Consider the following 19,130-nt stretch of genomic DNA (forward strand, 5'->3'; position numbering starts at 1 on the left):
ATGTAGTGCTTTTTTATTAATTTTGATGCTGTTAAACCTTTCGTAAAAAGGTCAATGTAACTGTGAATTAGCCAAGACTCATTCATAATTATAATAAATACATGGGAAGAAATTTCTGAACATTCAATCCTTTTTAGAGGTAAGAAATAGTACTAGCCTCTAGTCCCTCCTAGCATTCGCATGAGTGATTTGCATCCAGGTAAATAAAGATTACATAGGAAGATAGGGCAAATAAACCTACTTCAATTTCTTCTCAACCTCTACAACCTCTCAAATTTGTCCCAATTTGGCCCACCATATGATGAAGAGGCACAAGCAGAGGCATTGCCAAGGATAATGTAAAAAAATCTGTTACTTTTTGTGCCAAAAGCGAAAAAACAACTTTGCACTGATTGTTTTATATCTGATCATATGAAATAAACTTCAGTAAAATTTATTTTCTTATTATTCTCTTTCATACTTTGCGATCATACATCCCCAGTCGTCATATTTATTGGACGGGCTGGCATATCATATTAAAATAATAATAAATAAATGAAATGATTCAATTTTTTTTTAAGATTTCATTCTCAAATAACTCTAATGTATTTGATATTTGGAAAGTGATTGGTTCGTTTGTAATAACGAACAAAGTGATGGCAACTGTTTTATTTAAGGTTAACAAGAACATCGCCACGCCTTTGAACCAACATGACTTGTTGAGTCGAAAGAACAGCGAGGGAAAGGAGCAAAACGTATTTTTGAACAACCACGACAACAAGGATGACGTGACTCACAAATATCCCAACGAACATACATATCCTAGTGGCAATATTATCACGTCCGGTGTTACTACTTCATATCAGGTAAGTTCTGACGCTAAAATCCATATTTCAGTTTAATATTCAATAATTTTTTGCAGAAACCCATAAGTAGTGTGGCGCCAACGTCCATCCACCATACCGGTATACCATCGACCGTATACCAGACGTCTTCTATCAAAGTACAACCAGTGGAACCCCAGACCATCACTACCACGACCAAAACCCCCACTTCTATCTCTTACAGCAATCAAGTAACCACCGTTCAGTCCCCGCAAGGAGTAGCCTTGTCGCCACCGCAGTCCAGCAGCACTCCACTAGCAACTCCGGAGGTATCGCTGGATAACACCCCAAAACCGGCATTGCCTCCGAAACCCGTCATCAAACCTCCGCCCAGGCAAACTCAGTTGATCAACGACGAATCTCCCATATCCAGGCCACCGCCTCTGCCTTTATCCGAGCCTCCAGAGGAGAAATCATCACCGCCTCTCGGCGCGAAACCCCCACCGCTGCTTCTCGGTCAGAAACCGCCGGTGGACAGCTCCACCAAGCCCGTTGCCGCTAGTCAGTCTCAGCAATCGGAGATGATCATCAAGGCCAAGCCGCTGAACATCAAAAAGCAGCCTCTCACGGAACAACCCAAGCTGAGGACGCCGAGTTCCTACGCGAAATTCAACGGCATGATGATGAACAATCGACGGATCGAGCTACCACCGGTGTACCAGTTCCCTGAACTGCCGATAGCTAACGAGAAGCCCGAACCAAGCGCACCAAGTGGCACGGCGGAGGTGCCGAAGGATGAGACGGATAAGAGCTCCAGGTCTTCGGCGGACGATACCAGCAGCGTGGACTCGAAAGAACAGAAGGACGATAACGTCATCAGGAGAATCAAGAAGGGTAACCTGAAGCAAACGGGCAAGAGCAACTTGTCCAGGAGGGTGAGTTTCGATCCCCTGGCGTTGTTATTGGATGCTAGTCTGGAAGGAGAGTTGGAGCTGGTCAAGAAGACCGCCTCACAGGTCAGTATTTCCCCATAACCCTCAACCTCAACCATTACGGATTCGGATTAGCGCATGCGCACAATCGGCTACAAAAAAACAACAACAAATAATCTAGAACATTTAGATAATGTGATGCATTAACAAGCCTATAACAATAACAATTAAATTGTTGTGTTATTCTTAGTGTTGTAACATACATTGGATTTAAATTGTGGAAAAGCAAGGGTAGGTAATGCATTTTTAAAGTGCAAATGTCCAAATAGCGTCAATTTTCTTTATAGTGCGTATATTAACCTCCAAATTTGAGCAAATCATTTTGAAGGACATCAAGTAGAAGTTAACATATGCCAAAATTTTACCTCAATATAGCTGCAGATTTCAAAACAATAACAAGTACCAAAAAAGAAAATTATTCTTTGTGTGTGTTCAAAAAAAACATTAAAGGGTATGAAAGAAATAATATACAATTTTACTAGACGTAATATTAAAAACAATTATAATTTTTATACACATTTTATTGTAACTAACTTTCTAACCAAAAGCTAGATAGTCTGTTCAATAGTCAATTCATTAATGGAGTTTGTCCATCAAAAATAGTAGCAAAATTGACATTTTCATTTAATTTATTTTAATCATAATATATTTTAGTAACGATTTAATTTTTCTATTATGGGTGAAGTGTTACTTTTGCTTGAGGGAAAACTGAAGAAAGTTAAATTAGAATAATACAAAAAATCGAATAGGGTTTTGCAGGATGCAAGAATAATATAGGACGATACTTTGAAAAAATCAAATTTACTAATAAGAGTTGGTGTGAATCGAATAAACAAAACATATAACTATTTGTACTATATTATTCACCATTGACATCCTAATTAACTAGTGACAACTGCTCTGAAGGTAGATAAAAGAATATAGGTAAATATGTATTGTATTGTTTTGTAAAAATAATGTATTGGCGATGGAGTACGATGGTCTGCAAGATGAAGATTTTGCGTTGAAGATGGATGACAAATACATATATGGTTTCTGGACTTTCTGTAAATAACATTAGATAATATCAAGTATTTATGAAAACATGCTGTATAGACTTGATGCAAACATATTTCAATATAATCTCTATATATAAATATGGTGTTTTATCTCGGTTTTTATCAGATTTGCAATAAAATGTTAAACAGAATATTACTTATTAGTTCCAAATGACCTCCTACCGACCTATAAGTTTATTACCGATAATCTCGAAAGTTTTCGAGAAATTATACATAAAGAAGCTAAACTATATAATAGAAAAAAGAAAAATTATTCCAGAACATCAGTTTGGCTTTCGCAATAAGCATGGCACTATAAAAAAAGTGCATAGACTTGTAAACAAAATAAACGCTGACCTAAATGCCAAAAGATATTGTTCGGCTGGTTTTCTAGACATACCTCAGGCTTTTGATAAAGTATGGCATACGGGCTTGCAGGTTAAACTAAAGAAACTTCTCCCTCATCCGGACTATCAGTTACTAAAATCGTATCTCACTGATAGACATTTTATTGTAAATCAAGGCGATGAACATACCGAATTAAATCCCATATATTCAGGAGTTCCGCAAGGTAGTGTACTGGGTCCAGTACTGTATCTTCTGTATACGGCTGATCTGCCTACCACAAAAATAACTACTGTGGCGACATATGCGGACGACACAGCAATCTTAGCATCCCATTAAGATCCAATCACAGCATCAATAAACCTACAAACCCACTTGGAGCAAATACAATTATGGTTGAAGACATGGCACATTAAAGCCAATGAAACAAAATCCACCCATGTAACGTTTAACCTGCGTAGAAGAACATGTACATCAGTGAATATCAATTATCGTCAACTCCCCCAAGCAGAGCATGTTAAATATCTTGGTATACACTTAGATTGACGCCTAACCTGGAAGAAGCACATACTCTCTAAACGGAAATAACTTCGACTAAAATTATATCAAATGTATTGGCTCATCGGGCGCAAATCCAAGTTATCATTAGATAACAAGGTATTGCTGTATGAGTCTATACTCAAGCCTATGTGGGCATATGGAATCCAACTATGGGGTACCGCTAGCAAATCTAATATATCCATCATTCAACGGTTCCAAAATAAGGTGTTGCGTGCCATTGTTGATGCTCCGTACTATATTTTAAATAAAGTGATACAACGCGATATTCCTCTATAACGAGTGTAATTCAACGTGTTTGCGTGAAGTACTTCGAAAGGGTGTCGGTGCATCCCAATATACTCGCTAATCAGCTAAATATGCGACGTGTTAGTGAAGATCGTAGACTAAAACGTTTAACACCACCTGATCTGATTACTGGACATATGTAGACTTTAGAATAAGACTAATTAATTCAGATAATATTTTATACAGAAGATTGCTTAATAAAGTGATTTTCTACATGCCATGTATATATAACATAGATATAAGAAATACTTATTGCCAATAGGGCAGATTGTGGAATCACGAAGAGTAATAAAAAAAACTAGTTCCAAATGTTGTCCAATTTTTATTTACTCGGTAAACAAAATTACAACGCTTTTTAATTTCATGGGGCTAAATTTCTCCGTCGCGGAAGCGTAAAAAGACTAATATTTTCAACAGCAGTTACCAAACAAAGTATATGCGCTTGCGCAAATCTTGCCAGAAGAGCACTGGTGCATGGACTATTAAATCAAATAAATGAATATGCGCATGTTGTAAACCGAAATTACATCCTCAACCACTAATGACGGTTTTTTGTAGGTTACTAATCCCAGTGCCGCCAACGACGAAGGCATCACCGCTCTGCACAACGCCATCTGCGCGGGCCATATCGAAATCGTGAAGTTCCTGGTCGAGTTCGGGTGTGACGTCAACGCACAGGATAGCGATGGGTGGACGCCGCTACACTGCGCCGCCAGCTGCAATAACCTGACCATGGTGAAATTCCTGGTGGAGCACGGAGCTTGTATTTTCGCCACCACGCTCAGCGATCATGAGACGGCAGCGGAGAAATGCGAAGAAGACGAAGAAGGATTCGACGGCTGCTCTGAATATTTATATAGTAAGTGTTTTTGGTGCGATGATGCGAAGATCGTGTCTTTAATTACTGACACACAACACAAAAAAAGAGTCATAACATCAGGGTATTCAAGAATTATTAAGAAACCAAATGTTGGAATCTAAATAATATGTTTTTTAAATTAATTACATCTAACCAAACAAGTTCGTGTGGTTTGATTGGCTTCAATCTTCTGATTTCCTGCGTGTTCTGCAGTAGCTGTATCGGTTACACGTTGCTGTAATTTAGCAATCTTTTTTCATATTTTTATCCGAAATCTTGGATCACTTCGTATATCCGTTCGATTTCGGGGTCATCGTGCAGCTCTTTCATTACGTTGCCATAAGCATTGATATTTACTAGTAGAACATTGTTTTGGCTGCTTTGGACTATTAGTTGATTTGGTGTTTTAGTGCTACCCCATATTTGTACCTCATAGGTCCAAATTGACTTTATGATTGACTGATAAACCAATCTCTCTGATTTTAGGTCAAGTTGTATCAAGTATCTCCCGACTGATGTTTCCAATTTAGTTTATCCCCTACATGTATGCCAAGCTATTTAGCTGGTTCTGTTTGAGGAATCGAGCATCCGTCAAGTATCATAATTAGGTTTTTCTCATCTGAGATTGTCAGACATATTTAAAGCTATTAAGCTATATTTTCCAGTCTCTGGTCTATTTATAGATCTTGCTGACTGTTACTTGTACTTTTTCTACAGCCTTAGGCAGAAATATCTTTTGCCATATCTAAACAATATAATTAATAAATATTTCCAGTGTAGGTTTGAAACGAAATGAATGTAGGCTTTTTCTACAGCAAACCAACATTAAACATTGAAAATTAAAGATGTTAATGTTATATTACAATATGACGTCATAAGAAACTGTTTACTCCAGTTCCACAAAAATATTACCATTATTATTTATACATATTTTAACTCATGCAAAATGATTAAATAATGATTGTAGTACCTTTAACCCAATATCCTAAGTTTTTTTACTCCACAAGCAACATGTGGTCGAATGTTGTCTTGTTAAAAAACTACTTTCTCGTATCATTATTCATATTCTAACTGTTTTTTTTCCAATAAATGGCTCAAAAGTATTATTAATATTCGTTAGTGCTTACTAATTATTATTTTGGTATAAAACTACCAATTTAATTCAATTAAATACACAGTACCACCCCCAACGTCTCATGGTTTGGTAAACTATTTATCAGTGACTCTACAAACATAAATTTTTCGTGATTTTAAATAACAATGTTCAAATGATTCGAAAGTTTATCCAGCGTTTGAAATGAGTCTTGGTCGAATCTTCGAAACTGTTTAGTTAACATTCCTTGTCAACTGTATGAAAATATCAACTACCATGCCATCTAAATGAAATAAAAAAAGTGGTTTAATCAGTGGGGGTAAAAGTAAACCAAACCAAGTCCGCTCGTGTAACTTACACGTTCGACAAAACTATACAACGAATACATGTCACAAGAACAACATGCTAAATACTTGGAAAGAAGTTTAACTGACAGAAGAACATCTGAGTCAATTCTGAACCATCATCAGGCCTATTTTCAACTATGGGACACAGCAAGCAATCGCAACAAATACATGTATCTGGATGGCAATATACGAAAGCAAGAAATAAGCCGGCGTAGCCTAAGTTATAAAAAAAACTTGCACAACACATAAATAAGCTAGCACTAGCGCTGAGTGGATATGAAAGATAACAGAACTAAAAAGAATATCACATATTTTGTCCAGAGTCTCAAAGACAAATGCACATAGAGAGGTGGGAGCCACACCCACCGATGGAAGCTCTTTCATAATTACAAAATATACCAATAATAATAAAACAATAAAGATAAGAAGTTAGGGAATATATACAATACAATATAGCTTATTGTTCTATATTGTATATATAGCTATTGTGCTTATAGCTATAGATTCTCAGGATTTAGGGGGGAGAAAAGAAGAATCAAATATAAATTCTAAACTCCCGAGAATCATTTTCATAAATGGAGTACATTGATAGTGAAAACTTTGCATACATTTTATTTTATTGGTTCATAGCCCTTCTTTAGATATCGTGCACACTCAGCAAAATGACCAACTGTGATTTTACGTAAATCACAATCCTTATTGTGAAGCCTTTCGTGATTTATTCACCCATCTAACTCCAAAACTCAGTAGATTTTCTATAACTAATTTTTTTTTCCAATTCTTACTGCATTCCGTGCATAACCTTTAGTCGGAAACATCGACAAACATCAACCCAAAGTTTATTAAATGAAATCCTTAATCTGATCCACGCGATACCATTAAAACGGATAGCACGGCAGGACGCGGTAGAACATTTCGCGAAAATAAAGCAGCACAAAACTCCATTTCTTTCTTCGAGCCATTAAAGCCATAATAACTCGTAATGGGCGTACTTAATAAACTATTTTACGGTTTAAATAAATCATTAGCCCCCTTTAACGTGCAGTCGTTTATATCAAAAATAAAACAGATTAATAACTAGATAATGAACAGTTCTTCTTAATATAATTACGCTTATCAACGAGCACTAAAGAAAACTTTTATTAGCGCCGTATTTTACGAAACTTTTATGGACCGTATACTAGAATTTAATAAATGTTTAATTAAAAACGGTTTTCGTGATGCCTTTCGAATAATTGCATTGCTTCGTTGAATATTACTTGGTGTATTGTCGTGAAATTTCGTGTATTCCACACTAAACATCACTATAGGCAATTCTTGATGATAATTGTTGTGATATTATCGATTGTAATGGATTAAATGACTATTTGTTTATAATTAACACCCATCAGTGTACAACTTTTGCAGACTACTAGAATTCAATTTCAATAATACCCTTCAATATTTTGTTTTAATAACTCAGTATCACTAATATGGTGCTGCTGCTAACACCATTTCCCATTACATACCATAACTTCGTAGAAACATAGCATTAGTATATTATTCTAAGCAATTGAGCTTCCAGTTGTTTTCTAAGTTTTCTACTGACTTCGGACGAGTTCGAATCTTCAAATCATTTCATCATTGTGAACTGGTATTCTATGGTGGTTTCTCAGGCGTTTAACTGACTACAAATTTAAAGAGATCTATTAGAAGAATTGTACATCACCTTAGACACTCTGATAGAGAAGTAATAGATGCAATCAGATGATTTCATGATGTGTAAGAGACAAATTTTTACAGCAATAACTCAATATCCTTAAATTCACAATTCTGTTTGTTTTTTATTAAGAAGAATGTTGATAGGCGATCCATCTTGTGTATTTCTAATTCTTGTTTCATATTCTTTAAGAAATTAAACGAAAATATAGTCACAAGAAGCTATGTATACAACAATATTTTAAAATGGTTTAGTAAATAATACAATTTTAGTGTATAAATAAGGACATAGTAAAAAATAGTTTAGTCCCGTGCTTGGTGGATAATATAAGAAACAATTTCTGGAATACTGTACTGCAATGTAGTTTAGATGAGTTGAGTTGTTTTGTCTATTGCAAAATTCTGATAATTTTCTGATAAGAATGTTTTCATAAAAGAGACAGATTTAGTACCAAACTATTAGTTTAATTCTTATTAAAACCCAAAAAATATCTATTATATTTAACAGTAACTATTATCAGCTAACAACGAATCGACAATATAATCAGGCTTTACAAGTTGCACTCAACAACTGCTGTAGAAAACTGGCCCTGTCATCAGTGAACATAAACTTTATCGTATCCCTAGATAATAATTAATGATATTTTTACGAATATTTGATATAACATTCTGGTAGCTCATGAACTTTTTGTTTTAGGTGTACAGGAAAAACTAGGAATATTAAATTCTGGAACAGCGTACGCTGTATTCGATTACAATGCCCAGCAACCTGACGAACTCAGTTTCAAGGCCGGACAACAGTTCACGATCTTGCGAAAAGGGGATGAAAATGAGCGAGAATGGTGGTGGTCCAAACTGGGTGACAAGGAGGGTTACGTACCTCGTAATTTGTTAGGAGTAAGTATTACAAGATCCTCAAACTTCTTTTTATTCTCGCTTGATTTTGGAACTAACGGTTCTAACAATTAATTCTCATACTGCTTTGTTTTAAAAAGTCTAATTATGCATTATACTACGATCTTAATAAATCTTAAACCTAATAATAACGTTTTTATAGTTTATTGAATGCTGAAATTATTTTAAAATGAATTATTAAAAGTAGTACTCCATGAAGACGTCAGAAATTAATGCCACAATAGTGATGAAATTTTTTAAGGCATTAAAAATTATACAGAGGAACATTGAGTGGAACATATTTTATGCCAAATGGTACTCTTCATGTACAAGCAGCTGCTTCAGAGTTACAGTGAAAACAAAACTTTTTTTTTTAGTTTGCGCGAATGTTTTTCATTAACACTTTGACAAAATTCGATCCCCATATTGTAAATTTAGTAACAAATTGTTTAGAACTACCTAGATGAAATTTGGAACCCACTGTATATAATCTAAAGAGGTTGTTTCTTAGATATTCTCAAAAATTTCGTGATTGGAATCAATATGCAAACGAAATTCTTTTTGCGATTCTAAATTTAAGACGCATTCTTTGTTCGATTGATACAATTTGTAACTGCAGCACTGTACAATCAGTAAATGGCAGATATAGAACCTTCAAATTCCGCGTCTATATACTTGGACAATGGATTCAAATAATCAATGCTGAATACTTTTTGACAGAATGTTTATAACATCATGTTAGACAAAAAGCAAGACACGTTAGAGCCAAAATAAAACAACTATACTGGTAAGTCGGAAGACACTCTCAACTTGATCTAAAATCAAAGAGGTTGATTTATAAAACAATTATAAAGCCAATTGCACTAAAAATTCAAATCAACTAGTTATCCAACGCTGTCAAAACAAGGTTCTTCGATTGATTACCAATGCCTATCGCTACGTAACCAACGAAGAACTGCACGATGATCTGGAAATCAAATGGATTTACGAAGTTATACAAGATTTCGCCTTGAAACACGAAAGAAGATTACTAAATCATACCAACGTGGAAGCAATACAACTGACGGACAGGGCGTAGGATGTCAGGAGATTGAAGCGAAGCAAACGATAATTTTCGGTGACGTATTGTAACTGGCGATGAAAATGTACGCATTGTAGTAGCCCAAGCACAAAAGATGGCGCGTTAGTCCAGGAGAGCCATTCATATCGACACTGAAGCGGAATATTCACGGCCATAAAGTCTTAAGGGGTATATGGTGGCATCAGCAAGGTTTGGTAGATTACAAGTTACCAAAAATTAAAAGAAACTGTTAATGCAGATGTCCACCGACATCAATTGAACAAACTGAACGATGTATTCTTGCAAAAAAAACGGTAACAGCGAGACACAAACGCAAAGTCTTCCACTTTCATGACAACATTCGGCGACAAGAGTACCCACCGTACTCAACAGACATAGTACCACTTATTCAGATCAATGCAGCATGGTTTGGCTGGTACAGAGCTTCGAAATAAGGTGGATTATTGGAGAATCTGCATCGTTCTTTCGACACGGTATTGCCACGTTTCCAGAAAAATAAAAAAAATTTATAGAAAATTGTTGAAAATGTATATATTGTGCCAATTTTTCTCAATAAATGCCTTTTTAAAGTGAAAAAATAATCAAAATACATATAATCACTTAATAATATATATTGTCGTTAACGTTTTATTAATGTAATTCTTTTTTATCATTGCAGCTTTATCCAAGGGTCCAGAAAAGCGAAGAAAACTAGAAGCAGATGCACATATTTTATATTCTGTACCTTTAATTCTCAAGCCACAGCAATATTCCCCACGAAGTGTATCGTCCCGACCCAGCATCCGGGATATCACCGACACAACTTATTATTTTATCTAGCATAGTCACAGGAGCTGCAACGTTCGAACAAGAAAACCGCCATCTTGAAAATTAAGATTTTTTCATTCACTTCACCGTCCTTCGAGTTTATTTCCCGTTTATAATCAACCAAAATCAAAATTAGTCCATTAGTGTCTGTTTAACGCCGACAAGTGAATGAAATCATTTTAAACCTTAGCTCAATATATATTTTTTATATTGTTTTAGTTCAAGGTTGACTCGGATTTACGGTCTGACTAATTATCCCTTGTAATGTTATAGTTATAAGGTAAAAGAAACGGCAAAATGTGTGTTTGATTGCGACTGTTAGGTCTTTTCTGGCATCGAAAAGGATTAGGTTCACGCTAACCGTGCAATAGGACACGTTACTTTTGTTTTATTATTTTTTTCTTTAGTAAATGTACGTAATTTTATTCGTTACAGCCTTGTAATATTATTTTAATATATTTCTGAGAGGTGTAAATATATAAATATGGAAATAAAATTTATTTACAATATTAAATATATTACAATATTAAATATTCAGCGATTTTTATTGATATATTACTCGTCCCTATACAGTTTTCTTTAAACTTTCGACGTCAATATGCAATATTTAAAAATAGGCATTATCTATTATTAAACATTGTTGTTTATGAAGAAAATGATTGCCAATAAATAATCACAATTTCACATAAAATACGTATGTTTGATTAAATAAATAAAACGATTAAAAAGCAAAATGTGCTAGGAGCTATTACATCTTTCAAGAATATTACTCCGTAAACAGAATATATTTCGACTAAAATGGCAGAAAAGCAACATGCTCTTAAGTAATATAATATGTAGTAATAACAAACTTATCCCCCATGTGGAAGATTAATATAAACCCTATAAAATGTGACGAAGAATCATCATATTTTAGAGAAAATCATGCTCCATATGAACAAATGTTTAAAATTGTAGTTATGGTATCGCAACTGTAATGAAAATTTTTAAAAATATAGGAACCAAGGGTAGAAAATAGAGGGTTAAACTCGGCAAGTCATTAAAATCAGTGCCGAAGTGATATATAACTATATAGCTATGTAGCTAAATAAACTATTTCAAATTCATTTTGTGTATTCGTTAGAATCAAGAGGGTGTACTGTACTATACTATGAACTGTTAAAACCAAATGAAACTATAACTGGAACTCGTTAATGACTACAAATGATGATAAAAAATGACATGTTTGTTCAGCACGAAAATGCTCTTTTTTTTTGGGCCTGATTTACCAGCTGAAAAAGTTTCCTTGCTGATGTTAACTCAATTTACTGAAAAGCCCGTGAAGGCACTTTATTTAGGGTGAGAACCTTAGGCGGCTTGGATAACCGCTTTTTGGGGAATTGTCTTCGGGGTTGCCGGATTGGGAACGCCTCTGACAGGGATCTGATGTGGGAATTTTTGGAGAGAGCTGAGGTTGCATGGAATTTCTTGTATAAGAAGAAAACGAACCGTCTTATTTCTGGTGTGTCAGTTTCCCGATGAATTTGGGTATTTCTGACAAACCACGACATGTTCAGAGTTTGCCTGAGAAGTTTATTTTACATTATCTGAAGCTTTTCTACTAGTGCTGGCCTGATAAACCGATACCAAGTGTTAGATCCATATAACATAACGGGTCTGATAAGCAGCTTGTAAAGAAAATTTTAATCATTGGAGACAATTTACTTTTTCTGCAGATGAGAGAGTTAAAGGTTGTGGCGAGACCGTAGCCTTTGGAGATATTTATCTGTGTTGACCATAGGAATCTACGGCGAAATATGTGGCTTTTCATCGCCACGGTATTGAGACTTTTTCCACTGTCAGCTGGTAGGCGCGAATGTCTCTCTGATTATCAGAGATTATAGGCTGGTTTTTTTTGCAACCTCCAGAAATTTAACCATTGGACCATGGCATTTAATTGAATTTGAAGTTTTCTCTGAGCAGCATCTACAGAATGAGAACTGGCGAAGAAAGCTATGTCATCCGCGTATTGAGCGGTTTCAACATTTTTCTTCAATGGATTGTTTGACATAAAGAGGTTGAATAATGCTGGGGCTAATGGGAATCTTGGGGGACCCCTACTTTGACTGATTTAGAACTGGAGAATGTATTACCGATCTTTACTTGAAAAGACCTCTCTGACAAAAAGGGACGCAGTAAAATTAACAGGTCTTTACTTCGATGGCTTTGTGTATTAGGCCGTCGTGCCGAACTTTGTCGAACGCTTTTGTTAGGTCTGAAAAGACCGCGCAGAGCTTGTGTTTTTTCTTCATGGACTGCGACCAATCTAGTGGTCTGATGTGCGCATAAATGTTTGACTCTGAACCTGAGTTGTTTGTCTGGTATGATTTGATTCATATGGATATGGTAAGTGTTCGTCCACACCTAAGTCCATTTATACCCCACCCTCTGTATGATCTAGATATTGCTCCGTCAAAATGTCACTTGAGATGAATCGTACATATCCTGTTATGAATTGTATCTGAAGACGTAAGAGTGGAAAAATAGTAGCGATGTAGAATAGGTACAAAATTTTACTCCATTTGCATTTAACAATACAAAGTTTCAAAACATCGAGATACTTATAAAACTAGAGCAGGTTGATGCTAAATATTTATTTGAAAGGTAATCAGAATAAAATAGGTCATCACTCTTCTGACATTAAGTAAAAAATGAGATATATAAAGAAGAAACTCAATAACTGACAACTTTACTTTAAGCAAATTTTAAAACCAGGATATAGGTAAGTAAAAAAATTACAAAAAGTAATATAGTAGAACGTTCAACATCAAAGTTGTTGTTTTCAATGTTTGAAGATACGGTACTCTTAACGTTCTTAATGATCTATGGTACATTTAAAATGAAAAAATCGCTCGTGATGGATTACCTCCTTTAACAGAAGAAACTCCACAACAACTAATGATTTAAAAATATTGGTAATCAATCAAGGCTAACAAATATTTCCTGATGTACATGAAATATGTTTCTTTTATTTTTTTTGTTTTTTCTTTTTTTTTTCAAATTCTATTATTTTGTAACTATAATAACTATAATAACTTGTAACTAATATATTGTATAAACACCATATGTATCGAAATATTTCAAATCAATGTGTATAACTTCAACATTATTCAACAAATTATTTTAAAACCAACAATAAGTTATCACTCGATGATTGCTCGATGCATCACTTCAAGTTGCTAGATGCGTCTAAATATTTCTTTGTTATTTTTAACATGGAACAAGAGGAATTCGTGTATAAAGCCGGCCGAAATTGTCCTGAGAGGTCGCCATCAATTACATTTTAAACAAACATTGAAAAAATACTGTTATGCATTATATAAGATGTTCTACCGCAGACAGTAGTTCTATTCTACTAGCAGTATCCACCAAACCTTGCCCCTTTTCATTACCACTTGCTTTGAGACAAATTAGTTCATTGGACAGAGCGATGAGGGACATTTTTTACAACATAAACTTCTACAGTGGACAAATGATAGTGAATAGTGAATGAGACTGATAAAAAAATAATTATTTAAAAAATAACTATGTTCGCAATCAATAGTAAACATGTTAAAATAACTTTAGATTCTACAAAAAACCCTTGTCTTGTTTCTATTTAATTACTCCTTTAATTTAGCAAAGCTTTTTTTCAATTAATTAGCTCTTATATCACGTTAAACAAAAAGCAAAGCGGATTAGTCTCAGAATGAAAGAGCTGAACTGTTTAGTCAGAAGAAACTCTTAACTTGACCTAAAATTAAAGAGGTTGGTTTATCAGTCAATCATAAAGCCTTATGATTTAAGACATTAAGGCTTATGGGGTTGCACTAAAACGTCAACTAGTTGCTTATAGCTATATAATCAACAAGAAACTGTACGATGACCCGGAAATCAAAAGGATTTACCAAGTTATCCAGCATTTCTCCTTAAACTTTTCGATACCATTTTTGTAGTACGATTCACGGTCGTTTGCTTCAAAATAGGCCTCAGTTTCGGTAATCACATCTTCATTCGACGAAATTTTCTTCCCAGCGAGCATTCTTTTGAGATCTGAGAACAGGAAATAGTCACTGGGGGTCAGATCTGGAGACTACGATGGATGAGGAAATTCGAAGCCCAATTCATGGATTTTTGCTGACTTGTGACACGGCGCATTGTTATGGTCAAGTAGCACTTCTTTTTCGTCAAATGCGGCCGTTTCTTGGCGATGTCGTCCTTCAAACGGGCCAATAACGCTATGTAATAGTCGCTGTTGATGGTCCTTCCTTTTTCGACGTAGTCAATGAAAATTATTCCATGCGCATCCCAAAATACAGACGCCATAACCTTGCAGCCGACTGTTGCGTTTTCCCACGTTTTCCAGCGGGTTCATCGTGTGCAGTTCACTCGGATGACGGTCGATTGGACTTCGGACTGAAATGATGGAGTCACGGTTCATCCATTGTCACATATCGACGCATCTTCAAACACTGCTTCGAATCATCAACTCGTCATTGTTGGTCAAAAGTGAGTTCGCGCGGCACCCACTTCGCACAGAGCTTTCTCATACCGAAATATTCGTGAATGATGTACACGTTCAGTTGATATCTTCAGTATTTTTTCCCTTCAAAAAGCAATATTTTATCAACACGCGAAATTCATTTTTATCCATTTTTTTTTCACAATAACAAAAGTTGCTTCACTCAAAATACTATAATTCACAAACTAATGATCCGACTGCTGTCAAATTTATACGCGCACCTTTTGAGGGTTAGGGCTAACTAAAAAACACATGGATTTAATTTTAGTAGCGCCATCTATGTGTCAAGCCGAGCACTTTTTAATTGACCTGTTACAGCTACTGGACAACTCGCTGTATGTAAATCAAGAGATTGAAAATAGAGTAATTTATCTCGCGATAGTCTTGTTTAGTATTGACGCAAGTAAATCAGAATAATAGTAATATTCTCATTTGTAAATTAAGACTGTACTAATGTAAGATGTACTACTAATTACTAATTACGTATTTCTAGCTGCAGATATTGGTACACACTAAAAGTATCTATTAAAAACACGGTTATAATCATTCAAATCATTATTAATAACGCAAGATTGATAAATTATACTTTCCAAAGAGTTGAAGAGCCGGTTTGGTCCGTACGCCCATTCTAATACAATCAATATTTGTTTTAAAAACATATCTGAACCCCGCTAACAATTTTTTTAACCCAAACAGCCGCATTGCTGGCATATCTCGACGCATAACCGAAAGCTTTGTTTGTATCGACTGGAATTTCTTAGTCATCGACCGGCCCTTGGTTTTTCTTCATCAGGTCTTCAGCTCGATTTAGGTGCTCGCATTCCTTACGATTATTGCTCCGTTCTTTTTTTTTATTCGACGAAATTGGTTCGATATTGTTAAGTTGGGATTGTAGGTTGAGGGTGATGTTATTTTTCATTTTAGTTCGCTAGTATTTTGAGTTTGAACACTTCCTTAATTGCATTTATTGAATACTTGTAGTTCTTGACGTGTGTTATTTTATTTAAGGCAGATTTTGATCATAACTGATATTTATGATGGGTTAGAGCAAACCTAATTTCGTTTTTTAAAAGAGAATTTATTCATATATATTTCAACTAGTTAATGTCCTTTTTATCAACATCAAAAACATGCACCCTCTCCCAATTTTTAACAAATTATTAAAGAAACACTACTTTGGCGCAGCCGTAAAGGCGACAGGATGGTCCACCTACTGTTGCAATAGTCGCGGGTTCGAATCCTGCGGGGGCATGGTCGTGTAAATTTATGTTTGTGATTGGTCTAGGCAAGAGTGCAATATCCGACAAGAAAAATAATCCATCACGCGAGTAAAAAGGCTGGGTAAGACCGGATGTCTTCTAGGATGATTTCTAAGTTGGTAACTCACCAGTCGATAGGTCGGTAGCCTCTTAGATAAAACCTCGTCGGTAAAGAGGAAACTTTAAAAATATTGAAAAAGAAACACTACCGTTCAAAAGTTTCGCAATAACTTATTTTTAGTTGACATAAATAAAATACTGGCATAAATATTCCGAGGACCGTAGTTCGAGGCCCACGTTAAACCGTAGGTCCGATCCAGATAAACCTTCGTTTATAAAAAGGTAACTTTAAAAATATTGAAAAAGTGACACTACCGTTCAAAAAGTTTCGAAATAACCTATTTTGGTTGACATAAATAAAACACTGTCATAAATATTCAAAAAGACAAAAATAGCAACAAAATAACAAGTATCTGCGACATCTAACAGATGATAAGAACAGGATTAGATTCACTTCGAGGACACTAAAGATCTAAAATGATCATATTTAGCGTAGGGAGGGATCGAGCAGGCAACAATCAACAAAAAACTGAATCATTCCCAGATAATTTAGAACAAACTTTTAAATCCAATGACACTTAGTTGGAACACTGATATTAATCCAAAGAAAGCAGCAGCTATGGCTTAATAACTGGATAAGTGATGAATCTTGATGCAAAACTTCATTCAAAGGATCATACCAGAAAGAAAAGAAAACAACTAGTAGTAATCTATTAATAAATTAACAGATTATCTTTCAACAAGTTAATTAAAGTCATCTTGTGGTGGAAGACAAATGGTTTGTATATATTTATTAGTGAATAATTTTTTTATTACTACTTTTCCTATGTACTCGGATTTATTCACAAGCAAGACGAGTGCGAGAAAATACATCAATAAGTATTCCTCCATTATAAAATTATAATAACTTATAGCTATAGTTTACACCAAAGGTAAACATTTTATGTAAGTTCGTATGGGTTGGTTCGCTTCAATCTCCTGACATCCTGCGCGCTGTACAGCAGTTGTATTGCTTCCACGTTAGTATGATTTAGTAATCTTCTTTCGTGTTTCAAGGCGAAATCTTGGATAACTTCGCAAATCCATTTGATTTCCAGATCATCGTGCAGTCCTTCGTTGGTTACGTAGCGATAGGCATAATCAATCGAAGAACCTTGTTTTGACAGCGTTGTATGACTAGTTGATTTGTATTTTTAGTGCAATCCCATATTTGCACCCCATAGGTCCAAATTGGCTTTATAATTGTATTATAGATCAACCTCTTTGATTTTAGATCAAGTTGAGAGTATCTTCCGACTAACCAATATAGTTGTTTTAGTTTGGTTCAAATGTGTTTTGCTTTTTTTCTAACGTGTTGTTATTACCGCATAATATCGAATATATTAATATTCTCAAGGAAATCCGACAAAATAAAAACTTGCTTATATTTGTGTTAATATATTTGAGACAACATGAACTTTCGAAACCCTTGTCCAAAGTCTAATAAACAAATGTTGATAATTTTCCCAAAATTAATCTTAATGCAGTCGAAAAGCACAATGCCAATTCGATGTTTTTAATTAAGGACAATATGTCGTTAATAATTCGGCGATTTTCCGAATTTGAATGTAGAGACAAGGCAAAGGTTTTAGTTCACGTCTGGTGACATTGTTCTCTGTTTTGGTGTATTTTTCAACAAAATTAATACTTTCTCTTATAGAAAGCATAATTTATAACATTTCGCTAACGTCCAGTTTTTGTTCGTTTATTAAAGGTCACTATGATTTGGTAGATAATTGAATGAACTGACATTTGAAAATCTGATTAAACATAGTAATTTCAAGGTATACGATAGTTTTGTGTAATTTAGTGATTTTATTAGCACATTTTCTCAATTTAACTTAATTAATTGAATCAAAGTTAAATCGGATATGAATAGTGAATTAATTTTCAGGCTATTTTCGAGTCTTTATTATGAGAAATTCTCATGTAACATATTATTGTATTTCGAAGCACCGTTCATGAATATCCAAAAATTCATCTTTCCACTAATCAGCTCATTCTTCTTAAAATTCTTCACTTTTCATTCAGATATTTTTATGAAAATGGAAGTATGCCTACAACCAAACTATCTGAGATAGCTTTTCTAAATAAATCTGAAAGCACTGTTTTCAATGTTGAAGCTGATAAAATTTTGTTGCTCGTGAACTGAATTTCATATACTAAACAGCAAATATTAATGAAACAGACAATCGCATCTTCTCTCGGATTATCAATTTGGTTTCAGGAAATAACAATCCACCTGAGATTTACAACATGATCAGGTTTCCACCAATGTAATGCTTCCAGTAACTGCGAAACAATTGCCAGTTCAACACCAACCTGTCCTCTTTTCTTGATGTTCAATTTTATTCCGGTTTATTGAATGAATTCGAAAAAGAACAGTCTTATAATCTCCTCGGAGTCCTATCAGCTACGCCTGTTTTAAAA

The 19,130-nt window shown here is 34.8% G+C and overlaps 1 protein-coding gene across 5 annotated transcripts in view; it reads left to right on the top strand.

Moving 5' to 3' along the window:
- ASPP (Ankyrin-repeat, SH3-domain, and Proline-rich-region containing Protein) overlaps positions 1-11,335 on the top strand; it is a 454,315-nt gene extending 442,980 nt beyond the window's left edge. For all 5 annotated transcript variants that reach the window (XM_076417461.1, XM_076417462.1, XM_076417464.1 and 2 more), the window contains 5 exons: positions 657-845; positions 902-1,819; positions 4,582-4,882; positions 8,718-8,917; positions 10,654-11,335. In XM_076417461.1, the coding sequence (XP_076273576.1) occupies positions 657-845; positions 902-1,819; positions 4,582-4,882; positions 8,718-8,917; positions 10,654-10,689 (1,644 nt within the window). In that variant the 3' untranslated portion in view covers positions 10,690-11,335. The remainder of the gene's footprint in view (positions 1-656; positions 846-901; positions 1,820-4,581; positions 4,883-8,717; positions 8,918-10,653) is intronic.
- The last annotated feature ends 7,795 nt before the right edge of the window (positions 11,336-19,130 follow it).

This window comes from Rhynchophorus ferrugineus, unplaced genomic scaffold (assembly GCF_030347505.1).
Source record: "Rhynchophorus ferrugineus isolate W39M unplaced genomic scaffold, kcgeb_rfMv2 rfM11, whole genome shotgun sequence".
Taxonomy (NCBI): domain Eukaryota; kingdom Metazoa; phylum Arthropoda; class Insecta; order Coleoptera; family Curculionidae; genus Rhynchophorus; species Rhynchophorus ferrugineus.